General features: G+C 43.4%; 1 protein-coding gene across 3 annotated transcripts in view; it reads left to right on the forward strand.

The window, feature by feature from the left end:
- The window catches only part of LOC112217350 (atypical kinase COQ8A, mitochondrial-like), a 37333-nt gene extending 19443 nt beyond the window's left edge, over positions 1 to 17890 (forward strand). Inside the window, exons 5-15 of one of the 3 annotated variants that reach the window (XM_042300771.1) lie at positions 3024 to 3098; positions 7456 to 7581; positions 11292 to 11377; positions 11651 to 11791; positions 13558 to 13639; positions 14954 to 15047; positions 15969 to 16116; positions 16511 to 16618; positions 16821 to 16886; positions 16975 to 17061; positions 17289 to 17890. In XM_042300771.1, the coding sequence (XP_042156705.1) occupies positions 3024 to 3098; positions 7456 to 7581; positions 11292 to 11377; positions 11651 to 11791; positions 13558 to 13639; positions 14954 to 15047; positions 15969 to 16116; positions 16511 to 16618; positions 16821 to 16886; positions 16975 to 17061; positions 17289 to 17582 (1307 nt within the window). In that variant the 3' untranslated portion in view covers positions 17583 to 17890. The remainder of the gene's footprint in view (positions 1 to 3023; positions 3099 to 7455; positions 7582 to 11291; positions 11378 to 11650; positions 11792 to 13557; positions 13640 to 14953; positions 15048 to 15968; positions 16117 to 16510; positions 16619 to 16820; positions 16887 to 16974; positions 17062 to 17288) is intronic. The other 2 variants (XM_042300772.1, XM_042300773.1) reach the window with 2 other exon arrangements.
- The last annotated feature ends 2119 nt before the right edge of the window (positions 17891 to 20009 follow it).

The following is a 20009-nucleotide window of genomic DNA, read 5'->3' on the forward strand; positions in this document are numbered from 1 at the left end:
GCTGTAGAACCTTTTCAGGATTTGAGGGCCCATGCCAAACTTTTTCGACCTCCTGAGGGGGAAGAGGCACTGTCGCACCTTCACGTGTGTGTGTGTGTGGTACCATTTTTAAGTCTTTAGTGATTTGGACACCGAGGAACTTGAAGCTGTCTACCTGCTCCACTGTCACCACGTCAATCTGGTTGGGGTATCCCCCCCGTTTCCTGTAGTTAACGATCAGCTCCTTGGTCTTACTGACATTGAGGGAGAGGTTGTTGCTCCGGCACCACACTGCCAGGTCACTGACCTCCTCCCTGTAGGCTGACTTAATGTGATCAGGTCTACCGCCGTCATATCGTCAGCAAACTTGATAATGTTTTTGGAGTCGTGCGTGGCCACACAGTCCTGGGTGAACAGGACATACAGGAGGGGACTAGGCACACACCCCTGTGTTTAAGGGTCAGCGTGGTGGAGGTGATGTTGCCTACCCTCACCACCTGGGGTCGGCCCGTCAGGAAGTCCAGGATCCAGTTGCTGAGGGAGGTGTTCAGAGTCATAAGCTTGGTGATGAACTTGGAAGGTACAATAGTATTGAACCCTGAGCTGTAATCAATGAGCAGCATTCTCACATAGGTATTCCTCTTATGTAGGTGGAGAGAACGCAATCTCTATCTATGGATCTGTTGGGGCGGTATGCAAATTGAAGTGATTCTAGGGTGGCTGAGATGGAGTTAATGTGTGCCACAACCAACCTCTCAAAGCACTTCATGATTACAGAACTGAGTGCTACAGGGCGGTCCTACATAAAATTGTTTCATCCTGTAGCTTGTTCTTCATTTTTTAAAGTAGTGAGCCAACATGTTTTCAGCACTTTATTTTATTTCCCTGACTGAGCAAAATGTTTCTCGTACTGTCTCGTCTCTCTGAAGCAGACATATAGTGAGTAATATGTTTGGAACATAAAATCGCAGAATTGAATCGCAATACATATAGAATCTTGAGAATCACAATGCATATCGCATTGGCACCTAAGTGTCGTATCGTGAGGTCCCTCACATTTCCCAGCCCTAGATCTAACCAGTGTAGGAAGTGCCTCTTAATCATTGACGAGTAATACAATACACATGGCGTTTTGGACCACAGGTGTGGCTGCATGGTTGGCTGACTAACTGATAAGGCTTTCTCCTGGTGTTGTGGAAAACAGCCTGGTAGTTTAATCATTGGCAGGATATGACCTAGAATTGTCCCTAACAGAGGGGAAAAGACGGGGCTTGTTTTGGATTTCTAAGGTCACTGGTTCAAAGGGAGCAAACAGCTCGTCGGCCACATTAAGTTAACAGTATTTCCCCACTTTTTCCTCCATGTAGAGTTATGTAACACGCTACTGTACGGCTGTACTCTCTGATCAAGCTTGTTTTTTTGTTTCTGTGCCATGCGGTTTGTGGCCCAAAATGTGCCGAGCTCGGCACTATTGAATGTTGTTTTTGGTGCATTGCTTGAATAACATTTCCCGTACATTCCATGGAATGTGCCATTTAGGTGTGATCTTAATTCTGTGCTGCAGATCTGGATGCCCCTCGTATTCTCAGTACGGTGACACATTGCTCTTCTGTGCCCAGATTAGTGCATCGTCACAAGTAGAGAACTATGCCAGAAGTAACACCCAAAGGGTTGATCCAGTCAGTGTTGTGATTCTCTGCTATCGATCCAACACGCTGGCCTGTTGCTGTGTTCTACAACATGCTTGACTTGGCTGCTATCAACGCACAAGTGTTGTTCAGGCAGTGCATGAACAACACCATGAGCAGGAGAGACTTCATCATGAGTCTGGCACATGGGCTACGTGAGACATTTGCGCAAAGCTCCTGGGGAGGAGAAACTGCAAGCTGGGCAGATGAACTCGGAACAAAACCTACGACACCTGTTTCGGCTGCAAGCGAGTTGTTTTGTGGGAAGTGATTTGGGGTGACTGTTAGATCTCATTTAGCCGTTATCCCTTGTCCTAACTGTTGCGTGAAGACGCACACCATAGTGTCAGCACGAGTGAGGCCACAAATAATGTGACCAATAACTGACAATAGGCTTTTTTCACTGCCATTTTTGCTTTTGTGCAGATTTCACTATTCACAAGCACGCTTGGAGCCTATGCTGATATTTTCTTTGACTGTTGCGTGGGTATTTTTATTTGTTTAGTCATTATAAAAAATCCCGTTACTGTGTTTCAATGCACATGTTTTTTGTTTCATAGTTGTAATAAAGGCACTCCACGAATATAATGGCTTTTATACTTGAAATTCCTTTAAATATATATCCAATAATTTTTGCGTATAGCCCACAGTAACAAACTATTGAAAGGGTTATGTTTTTTCAGATATTTACATTTCATATTCTAATGTTACCTAACTAACACCTTTTTATAAACGCAACCAAGTTACATTTGTACGATGGGGGTCCAATGAGGCCAGGCTTTTCTTGTTATTAGACTGGTGGCTATTGGTACTCCTCGAGGCCCCGCTATTTTTTTCGTCAGGGACAGGTGGGTTCAAGGTTTTTATTGAAATTAAGTTATTGAAATGACAAAATAGAAAACGGTCAGAGACCGTCTCGTCGGTTCTGTTATTAACATCTGTCTGTAAATAAGACTGAACTGCGTCTGTCTTAAATAAACTAGACAGTCATTTATGCCAGTTCCTAGAGCTATCAGGAACTGATCTGACCTGACTGATGTGTCATGGGGAAAGCTAAAGGCTAGGTGACGCAATTTACCCAATGTGCTATACTGCGCAATATTTTAAGAATGTAAAAATTGGTTTTATTAACTTTTTTTTTTTTTTTGGAGGGCACAATAATCTGAACGTTGTCGATATAAAGGCCATGAATAGAGCTAGAACAATTCCTTGCGCTTCATGACAGAGAACCATGTCTGTTCTACACAATGTATTTCTATCTGAACGTTCCATAACCTTGTACCCTACTGAAGGACCCAGAGCTTAACAGCATGTTATGACAGGATGTCATAACGCTGGTGTGTTGTGTCCTCACAGGTCTGGCTGTAGGACTGGGCTTCGGAGCGCTGGCTGAGGTAGCCAAGAAGAGTATGAGGCCAAGTGAGGATAACGGTAACTGTTTAACATAAGTGGTTTCCTACGGTAACTGGAAGCGGGCTTATGTTTGACATTACGTGTACATGCATGCACACTCGCATACTAGACACTTAACCCAGCGGTAACCTGCACACAATGCCCCTGCAGGATGTAACCTGTCTAGGAATGACAACCTTTTCAATTAGCATGCAATGGACAAGTGCATGATATGATGATGAACCTATACAGACATGCAGAGAGGCATAATAATTCATATCAAAATCAATCATTCGTCATTCAGCGTAGCTGAAAACACTAGGCTAGAGTTCTTTGACTCTGCTATAGTTAGGTTCAGTTGAGGTGTGGGTGGTCTTAGCTCTTACAAAGGGCCCTTAATTAAACTGCCCTCTGTGATATTACCCTCTGCAGCTGTCGGGGGAAGAATTGGAGAGGGCCGTTTATTGAGCTGACCTTTCCAGCGCACTCTTCAATTAGTTTTCCGCCATGCCACGGCTGGACCGCTGGAGGTGGTGTGGCAGTCCAATCTAGAGCAGGGGTGACTATACAGCCATTCACATGGCCATTGTCTCTTTAATACCCTGGGAGAAAGACAAGTACATTGAATCTAGGGCTGTGAATGAAGCTCCAACTTTAATCCATGGATCAGAAATGATAAGGGCCTCCCGAGTGGCGCAGCGATCTAAGCTACTTCATCACAGTGCTAGAGGCATCACTACAGACCCAGGTTCGATCCCTGGAAGTATTACAACCGGGCAGTGAACTTTTGGCCCAGCATCGTCCGGGTTAGGGGAAGATTTGGCCAGGGGGGCTTTACTTGGCTCATTGCACTCTAGCGATTCCGGTGTGTTCTCTGACACCTTGGTGCTTCTGGGTTAAACCAGCGGGTTTGGAGGGTATGTTTCGGAGGACACATGACTCGACCTTCGCCTCCCGAGCCCGTTGGGGAGTTGAGCGATGAGACCAGATCGAAATTAGGGAGAGAACCAGGGTCAAGTACAAATGAAGTCATAGATGGTATACAAGTACACATCATTCTCAAATGAGCATAATTGCTGAACAATACAAAGTGAGTATGTAGTGGTAGAGTATAGTTGGTCATCAGAGCAGATCTACTGGGGGTCTGACGTTATGCTAATCAAGACTGTCCTGGGGGATATGACATAGCAGCAGTACTGTGACTGAGGTAATCTTGGTTCAAGATACATTAACAGTCCTTTTTAAATCTCCTTCTGCTCCTAACGCCTTAGTCTGACTGCTGACATCAGTGTGGCCCACTGACCCCACTCCACCTGGGCTGCCTGGCAGGCGGTCCTCTTTCTCTGCTGGAGGGTGTCTGGGGGCTTCAAACCAGACCGACTGGTGCTGCTACCAAAGCACTACCTAGAACAGGGCTGCCCAATTCAGGTCCTGGAGGGCCGAAACACTTCTGGTTGTCACCCTCCAAATCAGAGACTAATGCAGACCTGGGACACCAGGTGTGTGCAGTTACTGTAACTACTAGGTAGAAACAAAAAAACGACGTTTCGGCCCTCGAGGACCGGAATTGGGCTGCCCTGACCTAGAGAGACCAGATTCCTTGTCTGATTGTTTAGCTCACTGGTTTATGAAAATGCCTCATTTATGAAAATTGTTTTTTTTGGTTAAATGTCTGGAATGTGGGTAGGCTCTAAGCTGGTTTGTTTCCAGGCTGTGCCCTGGTGTATCTTCGTCCAGGGGGAGGGAGGAGTACGGTGATCCCAAGTGTAGACGCCACACATGGAGCCTAATGAGTTCATCAGAGACTACACTACACCAACAAACCCAGGAATATAGAACACATACACATTGACGTACACACTACTGTATAGCCAGGGAAGACATTCACATGTCAGGCCTCTGCAGTCTTCTAGTAAACACGTTTTTACTATGGGAATGGGGTGCTCTAGACAGGGTGTGAGGAAGAGCGCTGGTGTTCTACACCATGTGTTGAGTGTCAGTAGTGTGGAAGTGACCCTTCTCACTGTTCTCTCACTGCGTTAGGCCTTCTCAGTCAGGAGTTATCATATCACTGTTTTGACTTAACAGTGCACTGAACCCGGTGGCGGGATGAAATTCGACAACATACGGTGATCGCTACATAAATAGTCATATTAAACATTCATGAAAATACAAGTGTCTCACATGTTTCGAAAGCCTAGAATCTTGTTAATCCAACTGTGTTGTCAGATTTTTAAAAGGATTTACTGCAAAATAATACGAATCGATCATCTGAGGATAGAGCTCCATAGAAAAACTATTTCAACCAGCACAGGTGTAATAAAATCACAAACTGCAATAAAATAAATTGTTTACCTTTGACGATCTTCCTCTGTTTGCAATCCCAATGCTCATTGTTCCACAATGAATGATCTTTTGTTTGATAAAATCCAACACAATACATTTTGTGAACCTTGTCGTGAATTCCGTCTCATTCCATTTTCGACTACACATTCGAGGTAAATACACACACACACACACACGTGACTTTTCCAGTCATGTTTGGTTTCATTGCAATCAACTGGTTTGTTTGTAACACAACCAAGCCTGATGGGTCATTTCGCGGGACGTATTGACAAAGAAACCGATTTGAAGACAAGTAATGACATTGTGCACCAATGATTTGCCCGCTGTTTTGTTGATTGACTGTATTTTAACCCAATGACCACTGATCGTCTTGAAATCTAGCTGGGTAGATAGCCAATGAGCTGAGGTAAACGGCAATATGTAATGTTTGTGTTGGAAGACCAACCCATGTAGTAAACTCTGGCGTAAAGAGGTTCATTCGCCATTGACGATTCATACCAGAAGGAGCAACGCATGTTGCGCACAGCATTGTTTTGGTAAAGCGCATATTCAGCTGTTCATCTCAATTAGTATGGTGACTAAGTCAGGAAAAGCTAAATCTAAGTCTAGATAAACAGATGTGCACACAATTTTAGAAGAAATTGATTGAGGACTATTCATTTAGCGATTCCCAAATGGAGGAATATTTTTTGAACGGAGAGGACATCGTTTTGGACTGGTAAGTTCTTCTCATGCTAATGCCGTTTTGAAATTAATAATATAAAATGTTATTTTGTGAAATGAAATGGCCTATTTGAGGCTGTTGGGGGGAGGGCAGGCCCACAACAATGTCCAAAGTGAAATGGAGACAGTAGATCTAGCTGGTCTGTCATAATATAATAGAGACAGTAAATCTAGCTGAAATGTCATAAATGAGACAGTAGATCTAACAGGTCTATAATATATTAAACCTTATATATATATATATATATATATATATATATATGAGAGAGTGTACAGGTTACGTATCTGTTTATTATACCTGTTGATACAGGGCTCATATGTGAAACTATTCTAACTGAACATTTTCTTTCACAGTGACACGGACTCCGGATGGGAGCCCCCAGTGCCACGGTGTCCATCCCCCACTGAAGCTGATTCATCCAGCTCCTGCCACAAGTGGTGTTCATCTGCCCAAATGTATTTCTGCTGGCATGGATGTGCTATGGCACCTGGCATCAGCAGCATAATATTGTGTAGAGGACTGACTGTCTTCCAAATATTGAAAGTGTTATTTTGTAAATATATTTTTTCATGTTTTTTCTCCATTTTTTGTGGGGAGGGGGGTGGGTGGGGGTGTGTGTGTGTGTGTGTGTTAATACCATTTTGGTATTTTGTATATAGTTATTACATTCAAAATGTATAACTTCACCAATCTGGCCACTTGGGTACATTTGGGCTACTTGTGTGGGACACCTGGGTGACTTCATGATAAATGTCATGTAGCACACTCATTTTGGAAGTTATCATTCTGAAATGTTGCACAAGTACTGTTGCCCTCTTGTTTTTCACTGAAATTGTCCCATCCTATCTGAATGTTTGTTTTATCTTGTTCATTTTAAAGATGACACAACAATAAAAAAATATATTTTTTATTTTTTTCATTGTATTATCTAAACCAGATCTATTGTGTTATATTCTCCTACATTCAATTCACATTTACACAAACTTCAGAGTTTTCTTTCAAATGGTACCAAGAATATGCATATCCTTGGTTCTATGCCTGGGCTATAGGCAGTTAGATTTGGGTATGTCTTCAGGTGGAAATTTAAAAAATTAGGGGGTAGCTCTAAGAGGTTATTAACAGCTGGCCACCTTTACCTCAAATTATCCCAACTCGAGTTGTAGTTATATCATTTATTAAAGAGTTATCTCCCTTAAGCCATACCTGTACTACCTATCCACTAAACCCATGAGATTCAACATTTAGTTTACCTCTCGCCAGGAAAATCACATTTTCCATGCCAACCTCAGAGTTTAGCATAGAGCTGACTTTTGTTTCTCCACTCAGCTGACAAGAAGGCCGTTCTGGACTCCAGTCCATTCCTGTCAGAGGCTAACGCAGAGCGGATCGTCAGGACGCTGTGTAAGGTCCGCGGAGCCGCACTGAAACTGGGCCAGATGCTCAGCATTCAAGGTGACAACTGGCTTACATTGTAATACACACCTCCAGTAGCACCTTCTCTGTTCTCCAAACATTCTCTCCCTTCGACCCCAATCACCCCTCTATGCTGCTCTGTTGACCTATGGTTAGTTGTTTGTGGCTTTGCCATTCCATCTTTTTACTGCCCACGCCAGCGACGTCTACTGTGCTGCAGCATGGCAGGCTTCATGACCCTTTCCCCTAGTGTCAGGGCAGTCTTGAGTCATCTTCATAACCTCCACTGGGTTGATACCGTGAGGCCTTAATCCAGCCTCTGTAGATTAGTATGTGACGGAGACTGGAGTTATTTCTGGCCCTCTGGCATCTCTTCCTGCATCGCCTAGTTCACCTCAGGTCGGTTCACAACAACACATGCCCATCCTTAATTCCCAACTGCTCCAGCTAGTAAACAGGGCACCTCATAGGATTAATGCAACTCGATGCACAGGCATTCTCCTGCCGTTGTCATGTCAATTGTGTGACACATACCAAATGTACCATTGTGGGACAGCAACAGCCAAGGCATAGCCAGGGCTCACAATAAGCCACCAGCCATGTTAGAACTGCACCCTTTTGTGTTTTGAAGTGGCCGGTCTACCAAAGCTCCAGAATCGCTGCTTGTTAGAAAACCGCTGATATTTCCCTATGTAAACAGAGGTGACTAAGCAAGTGTCCTCTGCTGTTTTTAGACACAACTTGTTTTCAAACTGGCTTGGTATTCTAGGAAGGTGTTGCATACGGGTAGCTCTTAACTGTATGCAGAATCTTAGTAATAGATTTAGTCGTAGAATTTCAGTTCTTATCAACCTGTGGCTTACACGGACTGTACAAAACCATTATGAACACCTGTGCTTTACATGACATGGACTGACCAAGTGAAAGCGATGATCCCTTATTGATAGCTTTTGTTGAATCCCACTTCAATCAGTGTAGACGAAGGAGAGGATGCAGGTTGAAGAAGGATTTTTAAGCCCTGAGACATGGATTGTGTGTGTGTGCCATTCAGAGGGTGTATCGGCAAGACAAGATTTAAGTGCCTTTGAAAGGTGTACGGTAGTAGGTGCCAGGCGCACCGGTTTCTGTCAAGAACTGCAACGCTGCTGGGTTTTTCACGCTCAACAGTTTCCCATGCGTTTCACAGCTTTTTTTCTGCTCTTCTATCGCTTGTGCATTGAAGTCCGAACAGGAAAAAGTGTTTGTTGTTGTAATATTGCAAACGGACGTGGCAGTTTCACCATTAACTATTCCAGTTTCAAATATGTGGCCACCTAGTTGTACTGTAATGTTCACCTGGGTATACAGTGTCCTATCTAGAAGTTGGTGGTTCTCTTGGATTGGTCCTAGCCTTTTCTTTTCAGCACATTGACTAGAAATGCGGCTGCTACTTCTATTATTTAGGTCAAGTAAGACAGGGTAAAACAGCATGGAATTGATGGGGTAGCCCTACACTCACAGCCCCTGTCATCCCGTATACGGATTGAAAATGGCAGATTTTGGTAACTGATAAGCGCCTCAATTGGAACGCAGTGGCTGTACAGTAACGTACTATATATGACATCAGAACTCAGGCTATTCGCTTTACAGCGCTGTATGGGGTTCAACTGACAGCCCTTCTAAATGTGTGTACCAAGCGCAACAAAAAGATGCCCCATCCCTCCTGCTAATTGGGTTACTTTTGCACTTTTTGTTGTCAGAGTGTAGGAAATGCTGTAATTCGAGAGGAGTCCATGTGTTCTGAAAGATGAGACGTTGAGGATTATAATAAATACTGATTTGATGCCCTACAAGGAAACCACACACCCATGAGTACAAATGTGCATTTTCACATTTCCATAATTGAAAACACATCATTTACAGTGCGTTTGACTCCATTCTATGTGCACCAAAATTACAATCTGTCTGAAGTGCCTTGTGAAAGCCTAACACTAAGTTCGTATTTTATAACTTAGTTAGTCACGTTGGCAATAGGACACACTTTCAAATGATGCCTACCTGACCCAGATTGAGATTTATAATAGTACATTTTTGCATTGTGTAAATAACAGTAATTGTGTGATGGTGGGGACACAGGGCTGTGTTCCAACGACAAAGCTAGGAGAGCTCAACAAAGCACCGTATATTTGAAGACTCTTTGAGTCATAAATGTGCATTGAAATTACTTAGGAACTGTGCACAGTTTGGAGAGGTGTGGGTTTGTGGCCACTTGGAGACACCAGTTAGACCTCTCACTCAAACCATTGTAATCTTTTGTTGCACCTACCCCAAAATTCCCATGAATATTGTTGCGTTACTGAATGTGTCCAGAGTATACATTGCTGGGAAATGTACAGTAAATGTGAAATGCACATGAAATCAACGGTTTAGTGTTTGGATTCAGTCTTGTGCCAGATGAACTGTTTTGTCCTCACCGTCGGCCTGATAATTTCCCCATGAACTCCAAAGTGTTCTTTCATTTGCTACCATGGTCATGCATATGCTTTTTATACTTCTGTTAGAATCATTTTGGCCCCGTCCATAATAGTCCATTTCTCCATGTGTAAAGGGTTAAAGACATATTCTGGAACTTTGGCGGCGACTAAGTATTTACTTAAACCTCCTGCTTTGGGCTGGAGGTTTAAAATCTATGAGCAGAATTACTTTCTTAACTTAATTAGCCACTAATTCCCTAGTTTGAAAGTGACTTTTCTGTACGCTGTGGTGCGCCATTTTCCCCAACATGGGCCAGCCCCCTAGCAATTTGAGTTCTAGCCAATGAGCTTCAGCCCCTCGCCGTTTGAATGACAGCTAGTAAGATGCACACACAGCGGAGCGGGAGACCGCACAATGACCTGGTGCACATATGTGACGCGTATGCAATTTTAGGGGACCACTTTTGCCTACTTTCAGAACTACTGGCTAAAAAGTATGCAAGCGCACCAGAGAATCTCTTAAATGATTTGACTCAATGGCTGTCTGATCATAACAGATAAATGATAAACAGATAAAGGTCACGATAAACATCCATAATAATCACTGTAATTTTAAAGTAAGACTGGTAAAATCACCACTTCTGTAATTCTCAGTTCAGAAAACAGGCCGATAGATGTGATTCAGGTAATAGATTTTTGTTCTGCCAAACTAAGCCTAAATATCGAGTAAAGTCACCCTCACAATCAGCTGGATCTGGCAGGAATCTCTTCCTCTGACCTCAGTCATGCGTTTTGCTGCTGTTCTCCTCCAGTGCTTTTTCCCCACTTGTTGTCGGAATGTTTGTACTGTTGTAGATCTTACCCACAATGCCCTGCAGCGCGGCTCACACCACTTTGTTTTGTTTAACATGCACAGACACCTCTGTTGCTATAACAAATCCAAGGGCCCTTTTACGGCACTGCCAGCTTCAGGTATGTGAAGGTGGTTGCTGTGCCAAACATCTTGGTCTCCCAGAGACATTTAGTGAACACTGGCAAGGAACTGTAAATTGTGATAGACAGAGTTTAAGTGCCCAGAGGTACCAAGGCCTTAGATGTTATTTATATTAGTTGGTAATTTTTAACTGAACAAGGCATTGAGATTTTAAGACCTGTCATTTCCTGTCCTGTGTTGGTGCATAGTGTAATGAACAGGTTGACAGACAGCAACAAGATGGCTTGTCTCCTCATGTTTTGTTCTGGCTGTTGTACGTCAATCAGCCATTCACTGCCATCTCCCTGTCTTCTGTGTTTCAGATGATGCCTTCATCAACCCCCAGCTGGCCAAGATATTTGAGCGTGTGAGACAGAGTGCAGACTTCATGCCCATCAAGCAGATGACGGTAATGTCTCACCTTTTAATAACCTACTCTTAAATCCCCTCGTCACTAGCCCTGTAGCCCCTGGCTATAAAGGGGAATAATAGAAAAACAAATTGTGCCAAGCTGCTCTTTGAGTCATGAATTAGTCAGTCAGTCACGACAAGAAAATGAAAGTGAATAACAGATACCTATTAGTCTTCTAATAAGGTACCATCATTGAAAGCTATAGCCCATTGCAGTGATACACTGTTGAGGGAGCTGCCATTAGGTATCTGTGTCCCTTTCCCTCGGTAGAAGTCCATCAACAACGACCTGGGCCCTAACTGGAGGGACAAGCTGGATTCGTTTGAGGAGCGTCCGTTTGCTGCGGCCTCCATCGGACAGGTCCACCTGGCTAAGATGAAGGACGGCAGGGAGGTGGCCATGAAGATCCAGGTGAGATGGCGACCTGGGAGTCATTCAGGAGGATGCTGTGTTTTACACCAGTATATTTCTATATCTGAACATTCTGTGATGTTGCACCCTCCTGAACAAACCTTACATCACGGTATAGGCATTTCATATCCTCTGTTTTTACTTTAAAGGCCTCGTCTGCTGCATTGATGTAATAGTCCAAAGTGTAGAAATGACCGATGTTGAATGAGCGAACAAATATCAGCAGTGACCAGCAGCATGAACAATCTGTTTTGTTTTTCTGCTGTTCCCGTGGCTCCATTTAAGGCCATGTTCGTCTTTCCTTGAAAAGATAAAACATGACCTTTTGAATCACATGTGTTGTGTGTCAACTCTGTATTGTTTACCTTAAAATGCTTTAGAGTAAGCTCTGTTGTCTGTTGTCATAAACTGTAGAGATGCATCTCCAAACTTGTATATAGATGTGGCTCTTAGTGCTTTTCAGAAGTTTAAATTCCTGTCTCATTAGCATTTCAAATCAGATTGTATTTGTCACATGCCCCGAATACAACGGGTGTAGACCTTACAGTGAAATGCTTAATTACAACCCCTTATCCAGCAATGCTTTAAGAAGTTTAAAAAAATATATAAAATTAACAAATAATTCAACAGCAGCAGTAAATTAACAAGCGAGGCTATGTACAGGGAGTACCGGTACAGAGTCGATGTGCGGGGGCACTGGGTAATTGAGGTAATATGTATATGTAGGTAAAGTTAGTGACTATGCATAGATTATAAACAGAGAGTAGCAGCAGCGTAAAAGAGGGGTCTGGGTAGCCCATTGATTAGCTTTTCAGGAGTCTTATGGCTTCGGGGTAGAAGCTGTTAAGAAGCCTTTTGGACCTCGACTTGGCGCTCCAGTACTGCTTTCAGTGCTGTAGCAGAGAGGACAGTCTATGACTAGGGTGGCTGGAGTCTTTGACAATTTTTAGGACCTTCCTCTGACACCGCCTGATATAGAGGTCCTGGATGGCAGGAAACTTGTTCCCAGTGATGTACTGGGCCGTACGCACTACCCTCTGTAGTGCGTTGCGGTCAGAGGCTAAGCAGTTGCCAAACCAGGCAGTAATGCAACCAGTCAGGCAGGATGCTCTCGATGGTGCAGCTGTAGAACCTTTTGAGGATCTGAGAAACCATTCCAAATGTCTTGGTGTTCTTGGACCATGTTGGTGATGTGGACACCAAGGAACTTGAAGCCCTCAACCTTTTCCACTACAGCCCTGTCGATGAGAATGGGGACTTGCTCAGTCCTCCTTTTCCTGTAGTCTACAATTATTTCCTTTTGTCTTGATCACATTGAGAGGTTGTTGTCCTGGCACAACACGACCAGGTCGCTGACCTCCCTGTAGGTTCTCTCACCATTGTCGGTGATCAGGCCTACCGCTGTTGTGTCATCGGCAAACTTGATGATGGTGTTGGAGTTTGCCTGGCCTTGCAGTCATGAGTGAACAGGGAGTACAGGAGGGGACTGAGCACGCACGCCTGAGGGGCCCCCGTGTTGTGGATCAGCGTGGCAGATATGTTATTCCCTACCCTTACCACCTGGGGGGGGCCCGTCAGGAAGTCCAGGATCCAGTTGCAGAAGGAGGTATTTAGTCCCAGGGTCCTTAGCTTAGATATGAGCTTTGAGGGCACTATGGTGTCCCTTATCATGGCAGTGTTTTCACAGTTTTTGGTGTCAGGGAGTCAAACCTGTAAACATGGTTGTTTTGTCATGCTGTTTCTCCTGCTCTGTTTGTCCCATGCAGTACCCCGGAGTGGCTAAAAGCATCGACAGTGACATCAACAACCTGATGACTCTCCTCACCATGAGCAACGCACTGCCTGAAGGTGATGATCCCTGAACAGATTTCAGATTTGTTTTGTAGAATTAGATTTTTATTTTATGTTTTTTATTTGTAGCATGATGTAGTAATCGCATTTATGACTTAGCGTAAATCACACATGCAGCACAACATAACGTGGGGAATATACTGCCCCCCTCCCTGTAAGCACACACTCTGATCCTGCTTTGATCCTGTTCACACACATACGGGGCTCTATTTTAACAACCCTAACGCAATGGTAAATATAAGAGCAGGCGGTAGCGCTATAGGTTTGGAGTGTGTAAGAAATATTTTTGCTATTTTTGCAACCAGAATAATGGGTGCAGTAGCTGGCGGTGGTGCGAAATTGCTGGGGTTTGATGAATAGACAAGTTGAAGGGATTTTGAGGCTTGACCCTCTTCACTGGGCAATCAGAACGTGCTCCATTGATAAATATGTGGTTGGTTCAAGTTGTGTATTTACGGTCTTTTGTGTATTATGTCGTCATCTGCTACAATTTGAATGTTAGTCCGTTATAGCCTAGTTTGTTAAATAGCCTACAGAAACAAACTCTAGGCCTATCCCATATTTGCTAAATATGCATGGCTTAAATATGGATATGCAGTACCAGTCAAAAATGTGGACAAACCTACTCATTCCAGGGTTTTTCTTTATTTGTATTATTTTCTACATTGTTGATGAATAGTGAAGACATCAAAACTATTAAATAACCCATATGGAATCATGTAGTAACCACAGGCAGCGATCGGAATTCTCGCGATTTGACTGTTTGGTCCAAGATGCATGATATTTTTTTAAAGATTAGGGAAAACTTTATGCAGTCTGTTTTAAACATTGGTGATGTACATACAACTACTGTGTGCACATTTGTTGGCAAAATCAATGCCATAACCAATTGTATTTCCGCTAAGACCAGCTTTCGGTCCTTCTTCAATATTTCTAGTTGCGCTGACTGAAATTGGCATTTTGGCGCACATTTTATTTCCACACCTCCACCTCAGCACAAACAAGCTGATGTTAGACAGGTAAATTTTCGAACCTGGCTTAAGGGGTGGAAAATGCCAGTGCACCAGTTTTTACATGACAATTTCTAACTAATGTGCGTTTGACAGTTACCGCCTGCCAAAAATAAAGCCCACGCAGTCATCGACAGCAGAGAGTCACCCAGCAGATGATCGATGATGGTGTCCAATACCCATCATTCTGGGCCTCCACTGTACTCTGGGAATGATCCGAGCACACATCCCTCTAGGCCTCAGTCAACCATAATCTGTTTCTCTATATCTCTCTTTCTCCCTCTGTTAACATCTTGTGCAGGTCTCTTCCCTGAGCATCTGATTGAGGTGATGAGCAGAGAGCTGGCACTGGAATGTGATTACATAAGAGAGGCCAAATGTGCCAAGAAATTCCAGTGAGTGATCAAAACAACCAGATGAGCTTTCTCTTAAAGACCACCTCCCCCGTAACTATTTTCATCACCTAATCGTCACAGCAAGCTCCAGAAATTTAGGGGGGAAATGTGGCTTTATCTTTTGGATGTAGCCAAGCAATAGGAATTTGTGATGACTCAAGCAGTGGCTTTTTAGTGAGTACTTAGTAAATCCATAAATCCCAAGGGGGCCAAGGTAAATGAATCTCTTAAACACAGTGACTTTTCCAGATCGTGGTGGGACGACAACACAGCATATCATTGTATGACTCCAGATCAGGAAATGTACTGTAGCCTGTAGGGTCTACAAATAGCCACTCCAGCCCTTTGGGGAGTGTTGGTTGGATGACTTTGATATAAAAGTGCATCATTTGTCTACAACCAGCATTTAAATATAGCCGATCTGGACATAATACAAGGAGACAACAAGCACCCCCTCTACATACCCTGTCCTCATGCCCCCTGTCCCCGCTCCATGATCCCCAGGTTTGTTGGCAGGCAGGGTGAGGGTGAGAGATAAGATTTGTGTCCAGAGAGGAGGCTCCTGTTACATACAGTACGCACCAGCTGTGGATGACATGCTTTTTCACCTTGACCATGACCGGTGGACTCTCCCTTCTATACATGTTCATACAGTGATTTGTACAGCTAGAGTGTAGACACGGGAGGATTATTTGAGGGATTGTGGAGATGAGTTGTTGCAGAGGTCACTCACTGACATATCTGTGGAGTTTGAACAGAAGATCATACCGTGTTATTATAAATTCATACAGTAACTGGAAATATCCTGTGAATTGTGACATAAATACTGCACATATACTTCCATTTAGTCATAAGAGCTTGAGTTTTCAAAGCTGTGTGTTGTTGTTCCTGCGTCTGACGATGGTTATGTGATTGGTACAGGGAGCTGCTGAAAGACCACCCGTTCTTCTACGTGCCAGATGTAATAGACGAGCTGAGCAGCAACGCCGTCCTCACCACAGAGCTGGTCCCAGGCTTCCCTCTGGACCAGGCTGAACAACTCTCCCAGGAACTCAAGAACGAGGTCACTGTATGCTGCACCTGTGTTCATTAACAAAGGCCACCCTTATGTATTTTGGTATTTACTTATTGTACGTTGTGTACTTGTGGATTTTGATGTGTGCTTTCTGCTTGCCCAAGCTTGTTTTGATGTGTAAGACAAACGCCACTACAGCAAACTCATTTCTGTCACCTCACCCGCCAAAGCACCTGCTACAGTGTATTACTGCCCCTTGGTGGTGAAATTGCAGACTGAAAAATGTGTGTTCTCAAAGTATCTTTCTTTCTCTCTGCCTCTTTCTGTGTGTGTGTGTGTGTGTGTGTGTGTGTGTGTGTGTGTGTGTGTGTGTGTGTGTGTGTGTGTGTGTGTGTGTGTGTGTGTGTGTGTGTGTGTGTGTGTGTGTGTGTGTGTGTGTGTGTGTCAGATCTGTGAGAATATCCTGAAACTTTGTTTAAGGGAGCTGTTTGAGTTCAGATACATGCAGACTGACCCCAACTGGTCCAACTTCTTCTACGACCCACAGACACACAGGGTGAGTTTTAACTCTTGTTATCAATTTCATCATTAGAGTCCTGTAACTAATGTTGATGACCCTCCTAAAGGTTGTCTCTGTTTAAATGGGTCTTCTTGGTGTCTTCTGTAGAGCCTGCCAAGCCTATACAGTAGCCACCTCCAGTAGCACGATGTTGTTGAATGCTTAGAATGACTAAACATTACTTCTGTTCCATCCATAGGTTGCATTGTTGGATTTCGGAGCCACAAGAGGATTTAGTGAGGACTTCACTGACATCTACATCGAGGTAAGCTATTAGGCTTTATCCCACAACAAAACATAGCCGATCAAAATGATTTATTTGACGTGTGTGTGACATTCATTGTTTTAATCAGCTCATCAAGTCAGCAGCAGAGGGAGACAGAGAGGGGGTTCGGAGGAGATCAGTAGATCTCAAGTTCCTCACAGGTTATGAGTCAAAGGTGAGTCAATTCATTCGTTCTCAACACATGAATCAACAATGCCACTTACTAGTTTATTTTGTCGTAGACAATGAATTGAGAAGGCTCTTCATTACTCCAAGGCATAAACTGAGTAGTGAATACCCATAACTTAATTACAATGGCTCCCCCTGAACCCACTAAAAAACACACAAACACATACAGGTTATTACTCTCTCTGAGTATGTTCTGTCCGTCCCCTCCCTCAGTCCATGGTGAACGCCCATGTGGACGCGGTGATGATTCTGGGCGAGGCCTTTGCCTCTATGGAGCCTTTTAACTTCGGAGCCCAGAGCACCACGGAGCGCATCCACAACCTGATCCCCGTGATGCTGAAGCAGCGCCTCACCCCGCCTCCCGAGGAGACCTACTCTCTCCACCGCAAGATGGGTGGCTCCTTCCTCATCTGCTCCCGCCTCGACGCCAAGCTCGGCTGCAAGAACATGTTCCAGGAGGCCTATAACAACTACTGGAGGGGCCGTCCCAACCGACCAAGCCAGTGACGGACACCGCAGAGGGCCAATAGCAGGGCTACAGCATCAGGGTTACAGAGGGTGTGGACTATAAGGGGAGGGATGTTGACCCTAGCCAGACATTCTCTGCTGTTAATTTAATGTATATGAATGGCACTTTTTTGCCCGTCTCTCCCCCGAACCAGAATATGTGTGTATATTCATTACCGGTCCAAAGTTTTAGGACACCTACTCATTCAAGGGTTTATCTTTATTTTTACTATTTTCTACATTGTAGAAAAATAGTGAAGACTTCAAAACTAGGAAATAATACATATGGAATCATGTAGGAACCAAGAAAGTGTTAAACAAATCTAAATATATGTTTATGTTTTAGATTCTTCAAAGTAGCCACCCTTTGCCTTGATGCCAGCTTTGCACACTCTTGGCATTCTCTCAACCAGCTTCACCTGGAATTGTTTTCCAACAGTCTTGAAGCATTGGGGTGGCAGGGTAGCCTAGTGGTTAGAGCGTTGGACTAGTAACTGAAAGATTGCAAGTTCAAATCCCCAAGCTGACAAGGTAAAAATCTGTCGTTCTGTCCCTGAACAAGCAGTTAACCCACTGTTCCTAGGCCGTCATTGAAAATAAGACTTTGTTCTTAACTGACTTGCCTAGTTAAATAAAGGTAAAATAAAAAATGTAAAAAAGGAGTTCCCACATATGCTTAGCACTTGTTGGCAGCTTTTCCTTCACTCTGCGGTCCGACTCATCCCAAACTATCTCAAATTGATTGAGGTCGGGGGATTGTGGAATCCAGGTCATATGATGCAGCACTCCATCACTCTCCTTCTTGGGCAAATAGCCCTTACACAGTGTTTTGGGTCATTGTCCTGTTAAAAAACAAATGATACTCCCACTAAGTGCAAATCAGATGGGATGGCATATTGCTGCAGAATGCTATGGTAGCCATCTTGGTTAAGTGTGCCTTGAATTCTAAATTAATCCGTGTCTCCCCCACACCGCACCCCCACACCGTCACAACTCCTCCTCCATGCTTCACAGTGGGAACTACACATGCGGAGATCATCCGTTCACCTACTCTGCGTCTCACAAAGACACGGTGGTTGGAACCAAAACTCTCAAATTTGGACTCATCAGACCAAAGGACAGATTTCCAACAGTCTAATGGTCATTGCTCGTGTTTCTTGTCCCAAGCAAGTCTCTTCTTCTTATTGGTGTCCTTTTTAGTAGTTATTTCTTTGCAGCAATTTGACCATGAAGGCCTGATTGACAGTCTCTTCTGAACAGTTGATGTTGAGATGTGTCCGTTACTTGAACTCTGAAGCATTTATTTGGAATGCAATCTGAGATGCAGTTAACTCTAATAAACTTATCCTCTGCAGCGGATGTAACTCTGGAGGTAACTCATAGCGCTTGGCGGTTTTTGCGACTGCACTTGAAGAAACTTTCAAAGTTCTTGAATTTTTCCGGATTGACTGACCTTCATTTCTTAAAAGTTATGATTGACTGTTGTTTCTATTTGCTTATTTGACTTGGTCTTCTACCAAATATGGCTATCTTCTGTATACCTTGTCACAAAATTCCACAATTTAACTTTTAACAAAACACGCCTGTTTAATTGAAATGCATTCCAGGTGACTACCTCATTAAGCTAGTTGAGAGAATGCCAAGAGTGTGCAAAGCTGTCAAGACAAAGGGTGACTACTTTGAAGAATCTAAAACAAAATATATTTGTATTTGTTTTTTTGGTTACTACAAAAAAAATTCAGTTTTCACTATTATTCTACAATGTAGAAAATAGTAAATAATAAAAACCCTTGAATGAGTAGGTGTGTCAACTTTTGACTGGTACTGTATATATTTTTGTGTGTTATTTGGAGTATATTAACCATGGCTGTCCAGTTAACATATTCACAAGACATATCAGATGGTTGATTGTCTAGGTTGAGTTAACTGGGATAAATGCCATGATGTGTGTGTCTGAGAGAGAATTGTAAAGCTATTGTGAATTCAAGACAGTTGGTTTCTTGTGACGTGGGGATATGATATGGTCTAATGGGCATAAAACCAGTGGTGGTGATGAGACAGGAGTTAAATATATTAAAGAACAGTGATATACTGTTAATGACCTATATTTTCCAGCATGTGGCAGTAGTTCTAGTGTCCTATGAGGACAAATGCTCATGTGATTCATACCAAAGTGTAAAAGGATGTTTTCTCACACTTAAGCATATTGCACACGTTAACAGGTTGCAGACCAATTCCTGTTGAGGGAGAAGATTTGAGGACAATCTCCTGTAAAGCCTGTCCCTATAAACACATTACATTTGGGAAACATGAAATATCAATGATCTGCACTGTGTCATGACACAGTTACTTCTGCGAGGTGGAGATGGTTGATGGATGGATCATGGGACATGGCCTTACTTCCAGTGGAAATAAGAACATGCATTC

This window comes from Oncorhynchus tshawytscha, linkage group LG18, assembly GCF_018296145.1.
Source record: "Oncorhynchus tshawytscha isolate Ot180627B linkage group LG18, Otsh_v2.0, whole genome shotgun sequence".
Taxonomy (NCBI): domain Eukaryota; kingdom Metazoa; phylum Chordata; class Actinopteri; order Salmoniformes; family Salmonidae; genus Oncorhynchus; species Oncorhynchus tshawytscha.